This window comes from Stegostoma tigrinum, chromosome 4 (genome assembly GCF_030684315.1).
Source record: "Stegostoma tigrinum isolate sSteTig4 chromosome 4, sSteTig4.hap1, whole genome shotgun sequence".
Taxonomy (NCBI): Eukaryota; Metazoa; Chordata; class Chondrichthyes; order Orectolobiformes; family Stegostomatidae; genus Stegostoma; species Stegostoma tigrinum.
The window spans coordinates 21,428,906-21,452,909 of NC_081357.1; the positions used below are offsets into that span (position 1 = coordinate 21,428,906).

The 24,004-nt window shown below is 38.2% G+C and overlaps 1 protein-coding gene across 1 annotated transcript in view; it reads left to right on the forward strand.

The window, feature by feature from the left end:
* bub1 (BUB1 mitotic checkpoint serine/threonine kinase) overlaps nt 1–24,004 on the forward strand; it is a 57,421-nt gene that overhangs the window by 26,689 nt on the left and 6,728 nt on the right. The window contains exons 13-21 of the mRNA XM_048530785.2: nt 382–513; nt 2,516–2,612; nt 2,697–2,784; nt 5,268–5,424; nt 6,112–6,199; nt 6,523–6,779; nt 10,206–10,349; nt 16,067–16,191; nt 19,701–19,862. Of these exons, the coding sequence (XP_048386742.1) occupies nt 382–513; nt 2,516–2,612; nt 2,697–2,784; nt 5,268–5,424; nt 6,112–6,199; nt 6,523–6,779; nt 10,206–10,349; nt 16,067–16,191; nt 19,701–19,862 (1,250 nt within the window). The remainder of the gene's footprint in view (nt 1–381; nt 514–2,515; nt 2,613–2,696; nt 2,785–5,267; nt 5,425–6,111; nt 6,200–6,522; nt 6,780–10,205; nt 10,350–16,066; nt 16,192–19,700; nt 19,863–24,004) is intronic.

Genomic DNA, 24,004 nt, shown 5'->3' on the forward strand with positions numbered 1-24,004 from the left:
CCAATTCTCATTTGTTGGCAAATGATCAGAGATGTTGTCAATAGTGCCAGTGGCCTGGCCTGGTGATGCCCATATTCCACAAATGTATAAAAGCAAACTGTAAGCTTCCTGTGTAACGTACCGAAAGATCATCTAGATTTCAAGGCAAAGTTGGTCGCTGGTGAAGGTTTGGTAAGTTAGAATTGACACTGAGGGGACCAAAATAACCTGAACTAAGATAGTTGGCAAAATCCCAAAAATGGAACTACCTCAGAAATTGAAAAATTTATTATCTCTAACTTATAAATTTATGTAAATTACAAATTGAATTTAGAATGAGTGTGCAATATAGTCCAAGCTGTAAAAGCACGACTGAAGGTAATTTGTCTTTTCCTGTTGTAGATGCTATAATGGACATGTTTCAGGCACCAGTGATTCCTGAATTACCTCAAGTTGATGAACATGGTTGTGCTTTTGCAGAGGATCGAACAGAAATGCAGGATGGAGATTCCAAAGCATTTTGTAAAAAGGATGGTAAGTCTGTTTATCTTCTATTCCTTTGCCATAGTTCTAGTTATTTTAATTTTGGATCTATTGGCTGACTTGAACGCCCACCAATACTAATGCACTGCATGCATGTGTTCAATATTAAGACAATTATTGAATACTAAAAGAAACATTTTACTTTATTTATGTTTTTACTTTAAAATAATACTATCATGATATACTGGTTCATTAATATATTCTCAATTTAGTTTTTAAACTACTTAATGATGGTGAGATGCTTCCTTGAAGTGCTACAATCCATCCTTGAGGAATTTAATTTTCTTTTGCCACAGGTTAATCCTCTGGAATTCCTTCTTTAGAACCTGCATTACAATTCAACCCACAATAGAATGGTAGCCTTTCCTGTGCTATCATATATAAAATGAGATGGCTCAGTTTCTAAAAAGCAAGAGCTATAGTACAATATATTTGTAATAAGGCATTCACATTTTAGTTGAAGGTCATAAAAATGACTAGAATATTATAAATTGTGAAACTGTAAGTCATGACTATAAATCTTATAAGTGTCTATTAGTGCTCAATGCTAGTCAGCTGACCTGGCTATGATAGTTTTGGATTTAACTTCATACATTGTTTTGAACTTGGCTCAATACATTTTCCATTGAATCATAATAGTATTTCATTGAAGGTTAGTGACTTGAAATTTAAATTGAAACCCTATCTTTCTTTTCAGGTGAACGTAAAATATCCCATGACACTTTTTATAAGGAGTTCTCCTTGTGTTGTTGGTGATATTTACACTTTAATTGGCATTTAGTATCCTGGCCATTTATCTCTTTATGGTTTGCCCAACTTCTGTTTTGTGCAAGAACTTTCATTACAGCAGTGACTATAAAACTACTCTGTGTTCCTGCCTTTGGACCAGAAGACCCAGGTATTCAAGTCCCATCCACCCAAGATATGTGTCTTAGCATCCCAAAACAGGTTGATTATAATAGCTATAGTAAGTACACTTACGTCGTATCTCATGGTGGGCACTTGTGGTAGTGTCCCTACTTTTGTGCCAGGAGAACCAAATTCAAGTCCCACCTTCTGCAGAGGCGTGTAATAAAATCTCCGATCAGGTTCATTAGAAAATATTTACAAATACAGTTTAGGCGGGCTTGTGTGGCTCAGTAGTAATTCTCCTGCCTCTGAACCAGAAGTCCTGGATTCCACCTGTTTCAGACGTGTGTCATAACACATGATAGTTTTATTAAAAATGTTGATACTTGCAGGTTTTCTTTTCATTTTTTATACTTTTATTACTATATTTTGCTTGCTGTGTCTTAATTATTACCTCCCAGTTGATCTCCTCTTTGCTGTTACTTTATTTAAGCTTGCTGATGCTCTGCGGTGTAGGTCTTGAATGAGAACCGAATATCTTGTATTGTTACGCTATAGAATTGTTGTTTTACATTAACGTGAGGAAATGATAGGATGGAAACCTGGAAATTTTGTTAGGGTAATGCACCTTCTCAGGGTAATACGCCTTCTCGGAGTAATGCGGCTGAGGGGCAGTTCAGTCTGAAGCACTGGTTATTGAAATTGTACTGTTGCATCCTATTAATCTTTTAATCCTATAATGTTTCACACTATTTTTCCTATACTTATTGTGTACATGAGAAATTTGCTGATGATACAAAGTTAGGAGGCAGTATAGACAGTGTAGGTGGTGACATCAAATTACAACAAGGTATTGCTAGACTAGCTGAATGGGCAAAACAGTGACAGATGGAGTTCAAAGTAAGCAAGTGTGAGATTATCCATTTGGGACCAAAAAGAGTCCTTTCTAGATAGTATGAACAGAAGCAGGAGTAGACCATTCAGCTCGAGGCATAGTTCCTGCAATCCTCTCCAATGTTCTCATTAGCCAAGGATGTACTTACACAAGCGACCTTGAAGTAAGTTTCAAGTCGTGTTCTATCACTGCTTACAATTGCATATTACCTCTTTAATTTTATTTTTTGCCTCCACCTTTTTCCTCAAGACAACCATCAATCCATGGAAATTCTGGGTATGAACTTTGCTCCACCTCCTACTGTACCATTTTCTATCTTTGAAGATGATCCTGGAAGTATGAATAGGTATATAAAGCACAGTTTCTTGTAACTTTTTTTGATAAACCAAAGCCACTTGGTGTTTTGTTAATTAGCATTGCAATGTTGCAGCATACAAAATGATTTGAACAGTAAACCTGTAGAATCGGCGCCACGGGGAGAATTGTCAGAGAAACAGTTGATGGTTGGTAAAGTAAAGGTAAGAGATCCTTTTAATTTTCCTACCCAATATCAGCTGAAATGTTTGAGTGCTACCTGTACACTTTTTTAAAACGTAGTGTTGCAACAGGTATTTTGCTTAAAGTTCTAGACCAGACTCTGAAGTGAATAACCATTCAATTTGGTACAAAAACAAAAGTTGCAGGAAAAGCACAGCAATTCGGACGGCATCTGAAGAAAATAATCAGAAGTAATATTTTAGGTCCGACAACCCTTCCTCAGAAGGCCAGAACTGAGAAAGGGTCGCTGGACCCAAAACATTAACACTGAGATTTTCTAGCAACTTCTGTTTTTATTTCTAATTTGCAGGGCACACACAGTTCTTTTGGTTTTTATGTAAAGTATGGTCTTGTTTCAAGAAGAAATCTTAGCAGGGCACCTGAAAAAGTAGAAGCATGATCTATAATATCCTTTTGATGAACCACGGAACAAAAAGACAAGATCTTTGGTGACTCACCATCTTCATCTGAAGGAAGGCACTTCTACAATACCATATTCCTTCAGAAATTAGTTCGGAGGTGGAACTTGAACCTACACCTTTTGATAACAGAAGTAAAATTGCTGCTGAGCCAACCTAAAGCTAAACTCTTGTTGCAGTTGTGAGCGGAACTTTATTAGCCATCTTTGGGTACTTTGTATAAACTACATAGGAGTCACTACTTTGGTGGTGTTATGTTCTGAGCTGGACATGTCAGGTGTCAGACTGAAATCTGGCTGGTTGGGAAAGGGGAACAAGAGTAGGCCATTCAGCCCTCTGAGCCTGCTAAGCCATTCATTGTGATCATTGCTGATCATCCAACTCAGCAGCCAGTTCTTGCTTTTTGCCGTTATCCTTTTATCCCTTTTGACCCCCAGGTGCTATATCTGACTCTTCTTTTTCTTCTTGAAACCATACAATGTTTTAGCCTTGACTGCTTTCTGTAGTTGTGAATTCCACAGGCTCACCAATCTCTGGGTGAAGAAATTTCTCATCAACTTCGTCCTAAATAGTTTAGAACATAGATCAATACAGCGCAGAACAGGCCCTTTGGCCCTCGATGTTGTGCCGACCTGTGAACTAATCCGTGAACAGTCACCTGTTTACCCGTATCCTTAGACTGCAGCTCCTTTGCCTTTGGAAGTATCCTTCCTGTATCTACCTTGTCAATTCTGTTAGAATTTTGTAAGTTTGTATGAAATCTGTTCCCCACCGCCCGCCATTCTCCTACTTGACTTATTTTTGTGGTCTTTCACTGAAACATAAACTGGCAATGGTCTAACCTTGGCTTTAATCAAAAAAGAAATGATAAAATAGAACAATTCACATTCAAATTGTATTATATGGTTTTGAAACACATTGCAAAACAAAATCCCATTTATCCTAACACTTACACATTACTGTACTAAAATAGTACAGAGAGAATTCTCTCTTCTGTCTTAAGTATTTGTTTGATTTTACTGTTTTCTTCAATTTGTCGTCTTGATAGCCTTTTCCTTGATTATTCATATAACTGACATTGAACCTTCTTAGCTTCAAATAATCCCTTCAAATTTCTAACTAACAATGCTGATCTAGAATTTTCAAACTATACTCTTCTACCGAGGTAATTTATTTCTTAACTGTTTTGATTCCTTTCTCCAGAAAAACTGACTTGCATCTAATCCCAGCCAATCTCTGAAAACAGAATTCAAAAACTTCCCAGTCTGGGTTTTTCTGAAGCAAAAGTCAATTCTTGTTTCTGCTAAACCAAATGACTTTCAGTGTTTGTTCTCTCTTTATGGTAAAATTTTCACAATGCAACACAAACCCATATTATCAGTTCAGGAGAGCCTTAGTCATCTGTTCTCTAACATATACTCGTCTAAGACTTGGGGGGCTTCATAAAATTAATTATTTGTCCTTCATGCACACAGGCCAAAACTTACATGATGCTAGTTCAAAAGCCAAATTCAAAACAATATATTTAATCACAATCTTAAATCACTCATGACATTGTTTCAATGTTCTGATGGAATGTTTCATGTTTCTGTTGAAAGTTCATTGGCCTAAAATGTCAACTGTTCTCCTTCCACAGATGCTGAATACCTTCAGGTTCATTTCACAACTTAGTATGTTATACTTCCAAAGTAGTCACGACATATTCCATCTATGCTAATTATCTATATTTTCAAATTGAATTCATTCTGTATTTTCATAACTCTGCTGGTCAAAACCACTTTGTGATGTCGCATAATCATTATGATGTCATAAATTGCTCAGCCCCAACCTCCAAAACAGAATGAGGAATAGAAAGACTGAAAATCACTTAACGTTGCCCTTCACTCAATACTTTACTATGTTGGAGAGTAATAAAATGAAGACTGTCCCAGTAAATCAATAATGTTGTAATGTAGCCTCAAGGAAGTTCTTTGCCAATGCTAATTTTTTTGTTAATTAACCTGTTTTATAAAGTATGAAACAGACTTTTAATCATTTTTGCTCAGGATATAGATGATCAGGCTGTTTGGGCTGTTTGTGACAACCGATCCTTGGTAATCAACCCAAACAATACAGAGGATTTTGCCCTTGCAGCCCCTCTAGCATCTACTCCATTCTATGGGGTACCACCACAGTCAAAGCAAGATTCAGAGGAAAGTCAAGGTAACTATCAGCAAGGGGTTAATCTTCACATAGTGACTGCAAACTGTAAAGTACAGCTAGCCTTCATTTAACATTCCCAATGCCTTCCTCACCAAACATGATTTTCAGTTGAAATGCTTTTCCCATAAGAAAAGTTTGGATTAAGATCCTGAATGGAAATGTTTATATTTTAAAAACATGTTGGCTGCCTTGAGCTAAATTAGCCAAAAATCTTTTTACTAACTCTCTTGCTAATTTTAATAAGTGTTAATAACTTACTCTTTCCACCAATTTGTGGGCACCCCTCCACTCACTCACTGCTACCTCCTGATTCTGCATCAGGAAGATGGGCCATGTGAGTGAGGAAGTCAGTTAGGGAATGAGAGGGACCATGCAAAGCGAGAAGGGGGTGCGTGACGTCATGCATAAAATGGAATGAACACAGGATGATTGTGGCGAGTGGGAGGCTTGGGAGAAGGAAGTGGCCAGCAGGACGGTTGGCAAAGGTAGAAGAGTGGCAGTTTGAGCATGCTCCTTTTTTTTCTTAGAAAACTATTTCCATGTTAAAATGGAAATGGTAACAGTGAATGGCCTTAATTTACAAACATGGATGAAAGTCAAAATGAAAACTAAACGAATATGATGCATTTGAACAGTATACAATCAAAACTGGATGAGCTGCAGAGTAATAGTTTTGTTTTCTGCCAGAAAACGCAGACGTTAACAATGATGAGAACGTGGTGGCTCTTTCATCAGATGAGGAATGCATACAGTTTGCCAAAATCAGAAAAATTAGGTAAGATATGCTCATATTGAAAGGGTTTCAACTTTGTATATTTTCTGTAGGTTTTAGTAACTTGTTAAATTTATCATTAAATCCAGTAAGTTGATTCAGTTAATACATTGAAATTTTCAAAATAATCTAATCAATATAATAATAATTATTAAAGCATTAGATAAAACAGTAGTATTCCACGATGGCAAAAGTAGTTCTTGGTAATCGCTTCCTTTCATTTTATGAGCCTAAACAATTCCATTGGTGATCAATTAATCTTTTTTTTTCCCCTTTTCTTTCATCCTACTTGCCTCTCACTGCCACATCCAAACATTCTTTTACAGTCCTACTCAGCATATAGGGTCGGAAGCAAGCAATAGGATATCACCTCCTGCCGTTGACTCTAGCCTTAATTGTCAGCATCTAACCAATAATGCACCAATTTCTGAAGAATTTCACATGATCGAAGATAATCTTGAATCATGCAGCGTGCCTAACTTTGAAGACTGCCTTAAACCTGAACAGTCATTTTGCTGCCTGCAGGAAATGTACTGCAGTGATCAACAGTTTGAGGACCCAGTTGAAACCCCAACAGAAACTGGTAAATGTAACTACCTGTGCCATATTTCCTATAAACAGAGGAGTTATTATTGTAGAAGTGTAAGGGAATATCACCAATTTAAAATGTTTGCCACCAATAATTATTCTTCAAAATATTCAAAATGTGGTGGCTTAGTGTTTTATGTCACTAAGTTTCTTTTATTTTTTAAATATCTACTTCCTTACTTTCGTTTAATACAGAATTGCCCCCAGAACATTCACGCATGGAAGTAGACAAGAAACTAGATGATAAACCATGAGGAAAAAATTTGGGAGTGACTGGGGAAGATGATGAGGCAACAAAGAATTTTGAGAAGATAGTTAAGGAAGAAGTGGAAGGTAGAATTTTGGATAGAGTGTTACAGAATATGGGGAAGATCTGGCTGAACATTAGAGTAACAGCTAGAAGAGACTGCTGGTGGAAAAATTATGGAAATATTTAGTTTTGTTTATTGGTAGGCAGTCATTTTTTAGTAGCAAGAATCGAGGTGGAGTGTTTTTTTTTGTAAATCGTTCACAGGATGTGGGCATCGCTAGCAAAGCTAACATTAATTGCCCATCCCTAACTGCTGACAGGGCAGAAGAGTCAATGACTTTACTGTGGATTTGGACTCACATGTAGGCCAGATCAGGTAAGGACGTTAGTAAACCAGATGAATTTTTTATGACAATTTACAGTAGTTATGTGATTCCCATTCGGCTAGTTTTTTTTTATTCTGCATGTTATTTTAATTGAATTCAAATGCCAAAGTAGAACCTAGGCAGAACCCAGAACACTAATCTGTGGCTCTGGACTATTAGCCCAGTGATATTTCCACTGTGCTCCCTCCTCCCCTTGCATGGAAATTTTAGGTCAAGGAACAAATAGCTGATAGAGTTGAGCAAGGTAGAGTTTGTGGAAGTTTGGAGAGGGGGGAAATTGGATAATTAAGTTTTAGATATGATAAAAGCATGAATTGAGGGTTTCAGTGAAAGAGGGTCAGAGGTGAGGTGAGCATTGTGGAAGAGAGGGTCATGCTGTTGGTATTTGTGGTTGAAACTTATTTTTAAATTTTGAAAAATTCAGTTGTGGGACCTTGATAGCACTGGCTAGCCAACATTTTTTATTGCCTGTCCCTAGCGGCTTTTTGAGAAGATGATGTTGAGCTGTCTTCTTGAACTGCTGCAGTCTAGGTTCTGTGGGTTGACCCACAATGCTGTTAGTGGGGGAGTTCGAGGATTTTGATGCAGCAACAGTTAAGGAACAGCAATATACTTCCAAGTCGGGATGATGAGAGGCTTGGAGGGTAACTTGCAGGTGGTGGTGTTCCCATGTATCTGCTGCTCAGATCCTCCTAGATGGAAGTAGTTGTGGGTTTGGAATGTTCTGTTTAAGGAGTTTGGATGAATATCCACAGTCCATCTTGTGGATAGTATACACTGCTGCTACTGTACGTGGGTGGTGGGGGGAATGGGTGCTTGTGGATTTGGTGCCAATCAAGTGGGCTGCTTTGTCCTGGATGGTGTAAAGCTTCTTGAGTGTTGGAGTTGCACTCGTTCAGGTGAGTGGGTAGTATTTCATCACATTCTGACTTGTGCTAGTGGACAGGTTTTGGTGGGGATCAGGAGGTGAGTTACATGATGCAGAATTTCTAGTCTCTGAGCTGCTGTTGTAGCCATTGTGTTTTGGCGAATCCATTTGAGTTTCTGGTCAGTAGTAATCTCCAAGATGTTGATAGCGGGAGATTCAGTGATTGTAATAGCAGTGAATGCCAAGAGATGGTGGTTGTATTGTTTCTCATTGGAGATACTCATTGCCTGCCATTTGTTTTAAATGAATGTCACTTGCCACTTGTTGGTCCCTGGATATTGTCCAGATCTAGTTGCATTGAACATGGTCTGCTTCAGTGTCTGAGGAGTCACGAATGGTGCTGAACATTGTTCAATCACTGGTGAACATTCCCACTTCTTATGATGGAGGGAAGATCATGGATGAAGCAGCTGAAGATGGTTGAACCAAGGCTAGTATCCTGAGGAGCACCTGCAGAGATGTTCTGGAGCTGAGATGACTGACCTCCTAGTTACTGACCCCTTGATTAATGGAAAAAGTATCTCCTATCCATCCCCTCAATCTTTTACATCTGTCTGGTCTCCTCTCAACCTTCACTGCTTCCAGGAAAAGCAATCCCAGCCTGTCAAATCCTCCCATGTAGCTACCATAGATTTAAGTTAAGAGATAGAAAGTTAGGACGAGAGTAGCAGAGGATTTTTTTTTTTCCACTGTGGCTGGTAGGAATCTGGAAACTCTGCTTGAAAACATGTTGAGGAGTAAGGATCTGTAGTACCATTTAAGCAGTGGTTAGATGTTCACGCATGCACATTGGGGCTATGGATCAAGAACTGGAGAATGGGATTACTGTTGTCAGACCTTTACTGACTAGCATTGACACTGTGGGCCAAATGGCTGCTTGTAAGTGTGTGTAAATCTGAAACCAGTCTGTATCTGTAGTCACTTAAAAACAAATTATGATGGACCTTAGCAAGTGAAGAGGACTGGAAATAATGCTTCTTTTGTTCTGAATACTTGTTAATATTATTAAAGCAAACTACATTGCCCATCCAAATAACTATATGCTACTAATTAATCTCTACAGCTCTCTTATCTTCTCCAGGTTCCATTTCTAGGTACAGTCAATAATTTGTGCCTCATTTTAGTCAATTAGTATTTTATGCAGAATTTTATCTTTTTTTGAAATCTGTGCACACAACATTTTTTCCTTTTTTAGAACACTCAAAGGACTCACTTAAATTTGTCAGATGTTACTCGCCCTTCACAAACCCATGCTGGCTGTGTTTACTTAACCCATATGTTTCTAACTAAGCATTTATCCCTTAACATTATTCTGAACATTAGAAGCTTATTGACTGTGTTGATTAGGTTGACTGGTTTATAGTTTCCTTTTCTTTAATTCAACATAATTGATATTTATCTCAAGTTTTGTGAGCTTTTAATCCATTTCCAGCTTGAGCGGGACATGTTATCAGACTTTTGCCAATAGCCAAAATAAGTAGTGGCATATCTTAAGTATGTGCAGATGTTTAAATCTCTAATAAGATGAAACTTGTCAGTAGTAGTATCGACCATTCCATTGCGATCTGATACAATTTTAGTTTCTTGCCTAGAATGCAAAAGGTTGCACAGTCTTTGGATGGAATGAGTGAATGGCTCATTTCTTTCTTGTCCTATTTGCATTTATGAGGTGCAATATACTTTTAACATGGGATTTATGTTTAAGTCCTTGAAGGTCCTATTGCTAAGTATCTGTATTGCTCTGTTGAAGTTCAATACTATAAGTCATGTTCAATGTTATAAGTTTAAAAATTTCAAATTTTTAATGCATTAAAGTGAAATATATGAAAACTTGATTTTTTTTCCTTTTGTTTCTAGGTGTAGTCATCAAGAATCCTTGGGACAAAAATCTTATAAGTGAACTTCTGTCAAATCTAGCTAAGCCATTGACTTCTTATAGCTCTTTTTTAAATTGGGAGGACAATATGCCTGCCGTCAGACCGAAAATCAATCTTTATTTAGGTATGTACTAGTTAATATAGAACATAGAACATAGAACATAGAACAGTACAGCACAGAACAGGCCCTTCAGCCCACAATGTTGTGCCGACCATTGATCCTCATGGATGCACCCTCAAATTTCTGTGACCATATGCATGTCCAGCAGTCTCTTAAATGACCCCAATGACCTTGCTTCCACAACTGCTGCTGGCAACGCATTCCATGCTCTCACAACTCTCTGCGTAAAGAACCTGCCTCTGACATCCCCTCTATACTTTCCACCAACCAGCTTAAAACTATGACCCCTCGTGCTAGCCATTTCTGCCCTGGGAAATAGTCTCTGGCTATCGACTCTATCTATGCCTCTCATTATCTTGTATACCTCAATTAGGTCCCCTCTCCTCCTCCTTTTCTCCAATGAAAAGAGACCGAGCTCAGTCAACCTCTCTTCATAAGATAAGCCCTCCAGTCCAGGCAGCATCCTGGTAAACCTCCTCTGAACCCTCTCCAAAGCATCCACATCTTTCCTATAATAGGGCGCCCAGAACTGGACGCAGTATTCCAAGTGCGGTCTAACCAAAGTTTTATAGAGCTGCAACAAGATCTCACGACTCTTAAACTCAACCCCCCTGTTAATGAAAGCCAAAACACCATATGCTTTCTTAACAACCCTGTCCACTTGGGTGGCCATTTTAAGGGATCTATGTATCTGCACACCAAGATCCCTCTGTTCCTCCACGCTGCCAAGAATCCTATCCTTAATCCTGTACTCAGCTTTCAAATTCGACCTTCCAAAATGCATCACCTCGCATTTATCCAGGTTGAACTCCATCTGCCACCTCTCAGCCCATCTCTGCATCCTGTCAATGTCCCGCTGCAGCCTACAACAGCCCTCTACACTGTCAACGACACCTCCGACCTTTGTGTCGTCTGCAAACTTGCTGACCCATCCTTCAATTCCCTCGTCCAAGTCATTAATAAAAATTACAAACAGTAGAGGCCCAAGGACAGAGCCCTGTGGAACCCCACTCACCACTGACTTCCAGGCAGAATATTTTCCTTCTACTACCACTCGCTGTCTTCTGTTGGCCAGCCAATTCTGTATCCAAGCAGCTAAGTTCCCCTGTATCCCATTCCTCCTGACCTTCTGAATGAGCCTTCCATGGGGAACCTTATCAAATGCCTTACTGAAGTCCATATACACCACATCCACAGCTTGACCCTCATCAACCTTACTAGTCACATCCTCAAAAAACTCGATAAGGTTTGTAAGGCATGACCTACCCCTCACAAAGCCGTGTTGACTGTATTTGATCAAGCCATGCTCTTCCAGATGGTCATAAATCTTATCCCTCAGAATCCTTTCTAACACCTTGCAGACGACAGACGTGAGACTTACCGGTCTATAATTGCCGGGGATTTCCCTATTTCCTTTCTTGAAGAGAGGAATTACATTTGCCTCTCTCCAGTCCTCAGGTACGACTCCAGTGGAGAGCGAGGATGCAAAGATCTTCGCAAGTGGCGAATATTTTTCTAGTTCTTAGTTATATTTTTATCTGTGCCTTTTCTGAGCAAAATGTATAGGTTGCTTTGCTATCCATAGTTTTTTTCCTGTAATTACGCTACAGTAGCAACTTCAGCAGTTTGCATGCCTTTATATTTCTTTTATGTGAGCAAGGGTCGAGATTTAATTTGCTATTATTTTGTGCCGACTAAGCTGCAATATGCGCAGAGTTTTTGGCAATTGTCTGCATGTAAACCTGCTCTAAACTGAATTAGACATTGAAATGTTAGAATTAATTTAGTAACTAATTCTAATTTTAAAAATCTTTGCACGCAAGATATTCTTATTTGACACAATGCAAAGCTAGTAATAATAACAAACCCACAAATATTTTGTCAGCTGATTTGTTTACTGCATTTAATTTGATTAATGAGAAAATGTCTTCCCTTCTCCATTCTCTTGACGGTGGAAGATGTTACAATACCCACAAGGGAACTGTAAACCAAAATAATTCGAGTTACTAAATGTCCTCCCTGTTAATAAATTACATACAAGATTTCACTTTTGTCACTTTTTAACTTGACAAGGATTAGGACCAATGCAAATTAACCATGAATTAACAAGTAGATTGTAATCCAAACAAAAGGTTACTTTCAAGTCAATAGATCTCAGATACATCTTATGAAATCACCTGCATCCTCATCATTCAACGTTTAAGTGTGATGCCACATGTAATCTCATTGTCTTCAGAACTCAATCAGTTCAGCTCTCGAGTCTAATTCATCGAAGGGCATATTCAGTCTGAAGGTTGCAGCCACATCTACCAATTTCTCTCGCTTCAAACATGCCAACCTTGATGCTGTAGCTTTCCAGAGTACTTTTTAACTAGTTGACCAACAACAGGTTCATCCAGGAGGGATAGCTATGGATAAGGATTAGACTGGTCGTCAGTTGAAAGTTTTACAATGGCGTAGGCTGGTTACGATGGTATTATTCAGGAACCGAAGAAGTTAGATTTAGGGTGGCAGTGTTGAGGTAAGTCCACAACTGATTTTGTGAAAGTCTTTTGAAGGCCTGTCAGGACCAGAATGTTTCTGTGAGGATGAAAGATGAAGATGCCAAGATTCAGGAAGCCTGCATGACTAGAGTTATTGAAAGTTTTGTGAAAAAGAAAAAGGAAGCATACAAGGTTTATGAAACTGAAATTAAACAAGGCTGTTGAGGAATATAAAAGAAGCAAGAAGGAACTTAAAACAAGGAATTTGGAGGGCTAAAATGTTGATGAAATGTCCTTGGCAAGTAGGATTAAGGAGAATCTCAAGCCATTTTATACTTATATTAGGTGCAAGAGGGTTACTCTGGGAAAGGGTAGGTCCATTCCAGGACAAAGGAGGGAGTTTATGCATGGAGTTGAAGGAAATGGGTGAGATTTGTGATGTGTACTTCACATCAGTACTCACCAAAAAGTATGATGTATGATGGTAACATTAGGAAGGGGTGTTAATTGTTGTGAAAAACATTAAGGCAGATAGGTCCCCAGTGTCTAATGGGATCTAACCCAAGATACAAGGAAGGACATTGCTGGAGACTTGACATAGATCTTTGGTTATTCTCCTGTGGCTAAAGAGTATACAATGTTGTTCCTTTGTTAAAGAAGGGAAACAGGGATAATCCAGTAAATTATAGGCTAGTGAGCCCTACATCAGTGGTAGGGAAATGATTGGAGAACATTCTTAGGGACAAGATTTCCTTACATTTGGAAACAAATTGACTTAACAGGGAGATTCAACTTGGCTGTGTGCGGGGAAGGTCTTATCACAAATTTTTTTTGTTTTTTGAGGAAGTCATGAAGATGATTGAGGGTGAGGTAGTAGATGTTGTGGACATGGACTTTACTAAAACATTTTGACAAGGTCCCTATTAGTGGGCTAGTCCAGAAAGTTAAGTCTCATGGGACCTATGGTAAGTTGGATGCAAAATTGGCTTGTCCTAGAAGACAGAAGATAGTTGTGAAGGGGTGTTTTTCTGACTGGAGTTCTGTGACCAGTGGTGTTCAACAAAGATCAATGCTGGGACCTCTGTTTGTAATCAATAAGTAAATTGGATGAAATATAAGTAGTCTGATTATTAAGTTTGCAGCTGACATGAGAATTGGTGGAATTATGGATAGTGAAGAAGGTTGTCAAAGGAAACAGCAGAATATAGATCAGTTAGAAGTTGGCCAGAGAAATAGTAGGTGGAGTTTAATCCAGACAAAAAAGTGTGAGCTAATGCATTTTGGGAGGTCAAATGCAAAAGGAAAGCATGTGGTAAATGGCAGAATCTTTACGAGCATGAATATACAGAGAGATCATGGGATGCAGGTCCACAGCTCCCTAAAAGTGGCCACACAAATGGATTAAGGTAGTGAAGAAGGCGTATGGCATGCTTGCCTTCATCGGTCAGGACAGTGAGTATAAAATTCAGCAAATTATGTTGTAGCTGTATAAAACTTTAGTTAGGCCACATTTGGAGTATGGTGTGCAGTTTTGGTCACCACAGCATAGGAAGGATGTGGAGGTTTTGGAGAGGGTGCAAAGAAAATTTTGAGGATGTTGCCTGGATTGTACTGTATTAACTATATGAAGAGATTGGACAAACTTGGATTGTTTCTGCGAGAATGTCAGGGGCGAATTGTTAGAAATGTATAAAAGTATGAGAGGCATGGTTAGAGTGGATTGTTGGATTCTATCAGGATCTAAAGGACAAATACTCGGCCACGGGTTTAAGGTGAGAGCGGAAAAGTTTAAAGAAGATGTGTGAGGCAAGTTTTTTTTTAAACAGTGTGGTAAGTGCCTGGCGCATGCTGCCAGGGGAGGTGGTACAAGCAGATGCGACAGTAATATTTAAGATGCATTTAGACAAGCATATGAACATGCAGGGCATGGAGGGATACGGACCATCTGCAGACAGATGGGTTAAGTTTAGAATAGCGTCTTGGTTGGCACAGTTGGCCAAAGGTCCTGTTCCTGTCCAGTACTGTTGTGTTCCAACACCTGGTCCATGATCTGGTCCTCCTAAAGCAAATTCTTTTTCACATGCTTGAGCAATTCACATCACTTTTTAAGATTCAGCCCCTTCAAGCTTGATCATATTATTAGTTCTGCAAGAATCTGTAATTTTATTTTTTCTTAATTTCAAACAGTACTAATATTTTCATTAAGCTTTGCTAGCTTAACCTCAAATGCATTTTATGTTTCTGTTCCTGTCTTTGTCTACTTTCTCTTTTGTGTCTGCGTCTGTGTGCTGATCACCTTCATCCTCCAGCCTGGTCACACAGCTGTTTTAAATGATAAAGGGTTTCAAATGAATTGATACAAAAATAGTTTTCTTTAGTTGGTGGAAGAGGATGTGGTTAGAAACAACCCCTAATCACAAAATTGGTGATGGTCATCTAACAATCTTCCGAGAAAGGGTTTGTGGGAGCGTGTTAAGAGAGCAGGAGAGGGTTAGGAAAGGGGTTCTGGAGATCCAGGGCATGGCCATAAACAATGGAGCCATTGAAGTTGATGTGTGTAGGAGTTTGGAAGTATGTAAAGACCTCAATGGCTTATGAGGCTGCAGGAAGAGGAAAGGACTTTGCTGTTGAGGGATTTTTAAAATGGGGATGTGGATATTAATGTTGGAATATTTAATCATCCTAAGTGTATCAACAATGGAATGGTATTTTATAACTTGAGAACAAGTTGATGTATTTTTTGGTTATTGTTACTAGAAAAATATTTGAGAAGAAAGAAAATGTAGATGAAGATCTGGATAGCTACCCAATTCAGATTCAATGTAGTAAAAGCAAAAATTGCTGGAAAATCTCAGCAGATCTGGCAACATCTGTGAAGAGAAAGCAGAGTTAATGTTTCAGGTCCAGTAACCTTTCTTTCACTGCTTTCTCTCCAGCATGCCTTGCAGCATATGTGAGCTTTTCCAACAATTTGTTTTTGTTTCTAATTTCCAGCACTCAAGTTTTTTTTTGCAGATTCAATCTAATGTCAATTTTACGAAAAAGTAGTTTTACAGAGGATGGAGATTTATTTAGGATAACTAATATGAAGATATTATTTCTTAATGATCAATATTGTTTTATTTTGTTCATTTTCTTCATATTCTATACTTAATACAATGTGCTTATTTATCAACTGGTTTCAATTAAGTTACAAGGTCTGAGCAATTTTTGTGATACAATTCTCCCTGTATTTAGGGAATGAAATGTTCCATGTCAGTCATTTGCTTGGACAGGGGTCATTTGCTCATGTTTATCAAGCTACCATTGTTGATATGAATAATTTATCTGATGTGAGGAACCAACAAAAAGTCTGCTTAAAGGTAAGACGGAGAAGTTTGTTTTTGTTTGCGGAGTTCAATGTGTTTCTGTTTTGGAAATCAGCCTAAATTTTGTTGCACTTTGATTACTAGTGTACTAAAGCATTATGCTCACAATTCCACTACTCACTCTCTGCTCATTTTGGCACATGTTATTATTAATCAGTGTTGTTTGAGTTCAAATATAGAAACTTCAGGAGCAAAGATATAATATGAATATTATTTGGACTTCATGAGCTTTTTGCTTTTGAGCTTCGACATTGATTTCTCTGGATGACATAACTGGGTTTTTGAGGACAAAAACTTCTCTTAGCTGTTTGTACAAGCACTTAAATACTTTGAATTTAATGTTAGACAAGGATTTCTAGAAGCAAGCACAGAAATTTACCTGTTTGTAGTTGAAAGCTTCAGAAGTTTTGACACCTGTATATCGTATGGGACATCTGCAGTTGTTCAAGTGTGTATAAATGGGGTTAGCAAGTGGAAATTGTATTTATCTGTCAGGATAGGAAAAAGCAGAGTGGGACCACCTAATAGTTAATTATTGTGAGAGTTTGCATCTCTTCTACCTTCACAGGACATCAATATGTGATGTTTAGAGCCATCTAGGATTGATAGTTAAGTTGATTCATCTTACTTCCCTGATTTGTTGCTTAGCTGGGTACATAATTAATAAGATGAATTTAGAGAGTGGATTGTTGGATTTGCTACAAGCCTGAAGGTTGAGATAATCTGCATAACATTGAGAATTATAAATGTCCTAAAACTCTATTTTTAAGAAGTTCTTTGGGTAACCTTTGCTTTTGCATATGCCTACTTAAACATGCTTGCCATTTGGGAATATAAGACTCGGAGCAGGAACAGGCAATTCAGCCCATTGGTCCAGCTCCACCATTTGATGCGACTGTGGCTGATCTCATCTTGTTCTCAACTCCACTTTTGTCCGCTCTCCATAATCCATAAAACATTATTATTAAAAACTTGTCTCTTCCTTAAATTCACTTCATGTCCCAGAATCCATTGCATTCTGGGGTATTCAATTTAACTGATTCACGACCCTTTGAGAAAAGTAATTTCTCCGCATCTCTTTTAAATCTGATACCTCTTATCCTAGGACTATGATGTCTCGTTCTAAATTGCTTCAATAAGGAAACATCCTCTGTACGTCTACTTTGTCCTTTTAATGTCTTGTATATCTCAATTAGATCTCCTTTCATTCTTTTCAACTCTAGGGAGTACAACTTAAATTGCTCAATCTCTCCTCAAAAGATAAACCATCTCTGGAACCATTCTAGTTAATCTCCTCTGACTTGCCTCCAATGCAACAGCATCCCTCCTCAAGATGGGGTACCAAAATTATGCCCAGTACCCCAGGTGTGGTCTCACTAATTGGAAGCATAATAATTGAGCAAGTGCTGCTCTGTATTATGGATTCTGTGGTTCAGATGGATCTCATTCAAAAGCACTCAGAATCTGATTAGGAGGTCTGGCATTGGGATGTGTTTGCTGCTAAAAGCCTCCAATTGTGTGGCAGCTTTTGGAATGTGAGGCTCCACACCCAAGTCCTTAAATTTGAAGGAAGGCCTCATACTGATTTGACAAGTGTCCTAATGGCAGAGATGCAGTTAAGCCTCACTAAAACAGACAATGCAGAAGTCTCACTGTCTTCCTGCTAGTAATCAAAACCCTTGTCATGTTGCATAAGATTCAGGATTGAATGAACATAAACTGTTGGGGGGGTGTCCATAGCAGCTGGGGAGTTTAAATTTATTAAGTTAAATGAGTCTGGAATTAAAGGATATGAGGATCAGAAGACAGAAGTGTTTCCTGAAGCCTTTACTGAGCCATCAAATCAGAGTTGACAGTTTGTGGTAGTTCCCCACTTCACACTCTGGAAAGGAACAATTACAGATGATTCTTTCAACGGATTCTAGTAGTCATCCCTGAATAGCTAAAAGGCACTTGTGCAGACACCATGAAGAATTAGATTAAATTAGCTTGCTAGGCCATTTCACAAATATGTTAAAAGACACATTGACATTATCTGGGATCACCTGTAGGCCTGATCAAATAAGCTTGGCAGATTAGCTTCCCCGAAGGACATGAGTGAACCAGATGGGTTCTTATGATAATCAACAGTGGTTACATGTCAATGCTCTGCGCGTCTTTTATTTCAGACTTTTTTTTTAAAAAATTGAATTCAAATTTCATCATCTGCTACAGTGGGATTCAAATCCATATACCCAAAATAATGGCCCTGGGTTCTGGATTACTAGTCTAGGGGCATTACTAACTCATCTAAAGAAAATGGTGAAATTTTTCACAACAATACAGGCACAGAGAAGTATCAAAGCGTCCCAAACCACAATCAAATATTGATCTATGACATTACTGAGCCACATGAGATATTAGGGCTGATGGTCAAAAGTTTCGCCAAAAAGGTAGGTTTGAATGAATGCCTAAGACTAGCAAGAGAGATTGAGTTTCAGGGGAAGAATTCCAAAGCGCAGGCAGCTACTTTCACCTGTAGTGGATTGTTTAAAATAAAGGATATACTTGAGGCCAGAATCAATGGGAGTGCAGACATCTGGAGGGTTGAAGTCAGAGATAATGGGAACTCTCTGAAGGGTCTAGGCCCGAAACGTCAGCTTTTGTGCTCCTGAGATGATGCTTGGCCTGCTGTGATCATCCAGCTTCACACTTTGTTATCTGTGAGGGTTGTAGGACAGAATTTGATTGCGTTAGGGAGCAGCAAAGCCCTTTTTAATAAAGGCATTTGAAGATAAGAATGAAATCAGAGAGATTCATATACAGAAATCTTTGGAGATGGCAATGCAAATTGAGAAGCCTGCATATAAAGTATATACGATCCTTGGTTTACAGCCATAGAGTACAAAAGGAAGAAGTTCTCCTGAACTTTTTAAAAATCTATTTAAGAAAGAAAGAATACAGAGGGAATTACCAGGAACTTTAATTATGTCACAAGATTAAAGGAATTGGCATTGTTCTCCAAGAACCAGAGAACATTGAAGAATGTTCTCGTACAGGTGTTCAAAGTTGAGGAGTTATGGTAGAGTACATGTAGAGTAAAAGTTTCCATTATGGCAAAAAAACTCAGAAGGGAGATGAGAAATGGTTTTTTTATACAGGGAATAGTTATGATTGGGACTATTACTGTCTGTAAGGGTGTTGGAAGCAATTCGATGTCATCTGTCATGAGAAAGTGTGACAGCTTGAAATTTTCCTTTCTAAAGTATTTATCAGGAACAGAGTTGTGGAATTAATTGTATAGCTCTTACAAATAGCTAGCACAGGTGTGATAAATCAAATGGCTTACTTCATAGGACTTTAAAAGTCCCTGCTGGAGCCTATGGAACTGCATCACAGAAAGACTTTTGTAAAGAAAATAATTGATTTAAGAAAGGAATAAGAACTATGTTTGAAAAATTTAGATTTATCTACTATGAACTGAATGTGATATGACATGATACACAATTTTTGTTGTTCTCCAGGTTCAAAAAACATCCAATCCCTGGGAATTCTACATAAGTACTCAGCTAAAGGAGAGACTGAAACCCAAGTTATGCAACCTCTACAATAATATCCACGTTGGACACTACTTTAACAATGGCAGTATTTTGGTTGGAGAGTTGTACAGCTTTGGAACTTTACTGGTATTTGCTTCACTCAATTTATTTTGCTGCGTATTTAAATTAGAAACCAATTGTGACCTACTTAAAAGATTACTTTAATTCTACATTAGACAATGTCATTTGTCATTTGAGTAAGCCCTAAATAACAGATGCAATTCAAATTGCTGAAACATCCTGAGACACTTTGGTTACCAGCTAAGACGACTACATCAATTCTACAAAGGGATCACAGAGTTCTCTGAAAGCATATAGATTTCAAAAAAATAGGAAAGTAAGTGTTCAAACCTGTTCACTGGGTCCTATCCATATGAACTTAAGAAATAAGATCAGTGGTAGGCCATTCAACATGCCCTTGGTCACAGAACTGCTTCAACACTATTTTCCTGTACTGTCATCATATCCTTTGATTTTTTTGTTAAATTTGTAATGATCTAATAGTCTCAGTTTTGAACATATTCCTTAGTCTCGGGCAGAAAATTCTAAAGATTCACCACCTTTTGAGTGTAGAAATGCTTTCTCATTTCAATCCTATATGGCTTGCTTTTTTATTCTGAGACTGTGTTCCCTAGTTCCAGAACCCATGCCCCTACCCAGGTATAAAATTCTTCTTGCAGCTACCCTGTTGATTCCTGTAGGAATGTTGTACGTTTGAATGAGATCACCTCTCATTCTTTTGAACTCCAGAGAATATGGGCCCAGTCTGTTGGCGTACAGCTTTCTCTCAGTAAGGAGAACAAAACTGTACATAAGACAGCAAGTGCGGCCTCAGCAATGCTCTATATATTTCCAGTTCTACCGTTTCAATCCTATACTCAAATCTTTTTGTTACAAAGGCCAAAATGCCAATTATCATCTTCACTGTTTGCTGTACCTAAATGTTATCTTTCAGTGACTCATGAACTAGAACATCCAAGTCCAATAACCAGGCTCTCTCTATTCAGTAAATCCATTCTTACTGTTTCTTTTTCTAAAAAAGTGAATAACCTAAACTAAATATTAGGATTCATGGTAGATGTTTTGACAGTTACCTTCTGGGACAATAGTAATAGTGGAAGAAGAATTCTGATCTGTATATAACTATATGATCAACTTTCCAACTGTTTAATTTTCCTTTTCCTAACTCCATTGTAAATCTCAAAAGTGGGTTTGGTGAATTTTGCTGTATTAGTTCCAATCCTACCCAGACCTGGCAAATTTCGTTTCTGTTATTAGAATTCTTTCTCAATTTATCTGACTCTACAATGTCATTTCTTATTTGGACTTTTTAAAAATACATGTATTTGTTCCTGGATGTCACTGGCTGGGCCAGCATTGATTGCCCATCCCTAATTGCCCAGACAATAGTTAAAGGTCAACTGCATTGCTGTTGGTCTAGAGTCACATGTAGGCTATACCAAATAAGGATGGCAGATTTCTCTCCCTAAAAATATTAATAAGCCAGATGAATTTTTACAACAGCTGACACATGGCTGCCATTAGGCAGCCTTTTCATCCCAGGTTTTCATTCCTAGGAATTCCGATTTTGCCATCTGCCTTGTTGGGATTGAACCAGCCGTCCCCAGAACAGGAGCTTGGAAAGAAACAAAGTACTGTGTTCTGAAGAAGAGTCATATTGGACTCAAAACATTAACTTGGTTTCTTCACAGCTCCTGCTGGCTTCCTCCAGCACTTTGTTTTTATTACCTTCATGTGGGATTCTGGATTACTCGTTCAGACATTACTAGACCGTATTACTACATCACCACCTTCCCTCCCAAAAATGGTGCCTAATGAAGGGTAAAGGTCCATCCTATCAGAAAATCAGTACAATGGATTTATGTCAATGCTTTATGCTATTGACATTTTGCTTCAATCAGAATTGAGCTAATCATGTCTGCACTGGAACTGGTCACTAGCAATGCTGAATTTCTTGTTGCATCAACTGCATACTTAAAAAGTTAACACTTTTCTGAAATGATGTACTTTTTGTTAGACCTTAAATGCACAACTGTGTTCTGTCCACTTAATTTTTAAGGAGCTGATTGAATTCTACTTTAAACTTAAATCCTTAAGACATATTCCATGGATTTTTCTATCCAAATGGCTATTTTATTGACTCAGAATTGATGTCGTCGACATCACTCAAATACATAACTCTTGAATTGTTGTAGTTCATATTTTCACACAACTATAATGTAGGGACTTCTAGGACTTTGATCAGCAACAGTAGAGTAAGATAATACTTACAATTCAGTTTGATGTGTGACTTCTATTTGTGATGCAGCAGTGGTAGGATGTTAGCTTAAGAGAATATACAGGGTGTTATTTAAGCATGCTATTTTGTCTCAGTGCCCTTGAGCTGTGCCCTTCCAAGCCAGTGGACATTACCTACATTCCCTGTTTCAAAAGAAATTCTCCATTGCTTAGACCTCTTAAGTTCCACGCATGGCAGAGGCTTCTGGAACCAGAAATCAGTACATCAGTATGCTGATCAGCATTCATAGAACCTCCAAAGTGACCATATAGCCTAGCTTAGAAGCTATGGCTTTGTGGTGTCTGAAGCAGAGTCATTTGCCACACAAATCACCTGGTGGTAACACTAAACGTCTGCTGTCTATGTCCCAGGATTTGGTGGGTGGTTGAATAATGGTAAGGCCAATCAAATGTCAAGGGGCACATCTGGAGTCTTTTGTTGGTGACATCTCATGCCAGGCAAGTGGCAGATGATAACATCATTGCTTAGCCCAAATCTGAATGTCACATGGAGCCTTGCTACATATGGGCGTTGGCTACTTTACCACCATCTTGAGGAGTTGCAAATAGACCTGAACATTGTTAGTTCCTCAGTGAACATGTGACCTTAAGATGGAGGGAAAGTCATTGATGAAGAAGCCGACAGCAGTCGACCTTAGCACACTGCAATGACGGACTTCTGAAGCAGTCTACTGAGGTTAAGATTTGTTTCCAATAATCAGCTTTGATAAATATGAATCCAGCTAGTGGAGAGTTCCACCCTCATTCCAAATAACTGCAATTCTATTAGCTCTCTTGCTGCAGTAATCAAGTGTTATCTTGATATGTTTGCTATTTCTATTCAATGCAGGTCTTTGGGCTAAGTTGAAGCAACCTATAATGATGTCTAGAATTGAGCGATTGTGGCAAAATCCAAACTGCAATGGTTTAGGTTATTAGTGAGCAATTGCCACTTGATAACATTGATGTGGGAAAACCAGTTTGAAGTTAGGTAAACTGTAACATTAAATCTCATGCTTTAATCTTGGCACAGTCATACTAAGTATTTGCTTTCCTGTTCAGAGATTAGTTTATCCAAACTCTCCAGGAAGGTGGCTTGGGCTATGATGTAGGTAGTTGTACCTGTTTAAACAATGCATTTTATTTAATCAGGTGAATTCACTTCTTATTTGTTTTCATACTGACTAGATAACATGGAAATAGATCAGGTTATAAGCAACATTGCTGATTAGTTTGTGTATTAACGATCTAGTCTGCAACTTCGGGTAACGCATTAGAACAATGAAACTTAATGTTCCAAAAGAGAATCTCTCCTTATTCGAAAGGTGCATAAATGATTGTGGTGCCAGCTCTGATGTATATTATTCAAATTGTTCCTTGAAAGTTTGTTTGAAATGATGGTACAGGGCATGAACGTGAATTTTCAATATTTGTGAGAATATGATAAAAAAAGCAGCAGTTAATTAATTCAGATTTACATGTCATTAGTGCATGCTCCAGAAGTTGGTGTTGGGACCATTTGCATGAATTGAGCTTGGATGTATGGATGCCAACAAATTTTGCAAACACAATAAGAGAAAGGAGAGCTAACCATAGGAGAAGAGGTGGTGGCTTCATAAATTAGTAGACTAAACACCCAACTGTAAGGCAGAATGTGGAAAGGAAATGACTTTGAGAGATAAGAGAGTATGTATATGTTGAAATGTATCAAACTTTAAAATAGACCAGGGAATCTTAGTTCAGATACAGAAATCATTAAAGTTGGGAGGATAAATTATTGAGGCTGGTTAAGGAATGGCAGAGCACTAAACAAACACAATGTTTTTAAACAATATTTAAAATGCAGAAGTTATGCGGCAGATCAGGCAACATCTGCAGACTGAGAAAGAGAGTTGATATTTCAGCCATAACCTTTCATTGGAACTGGAAAT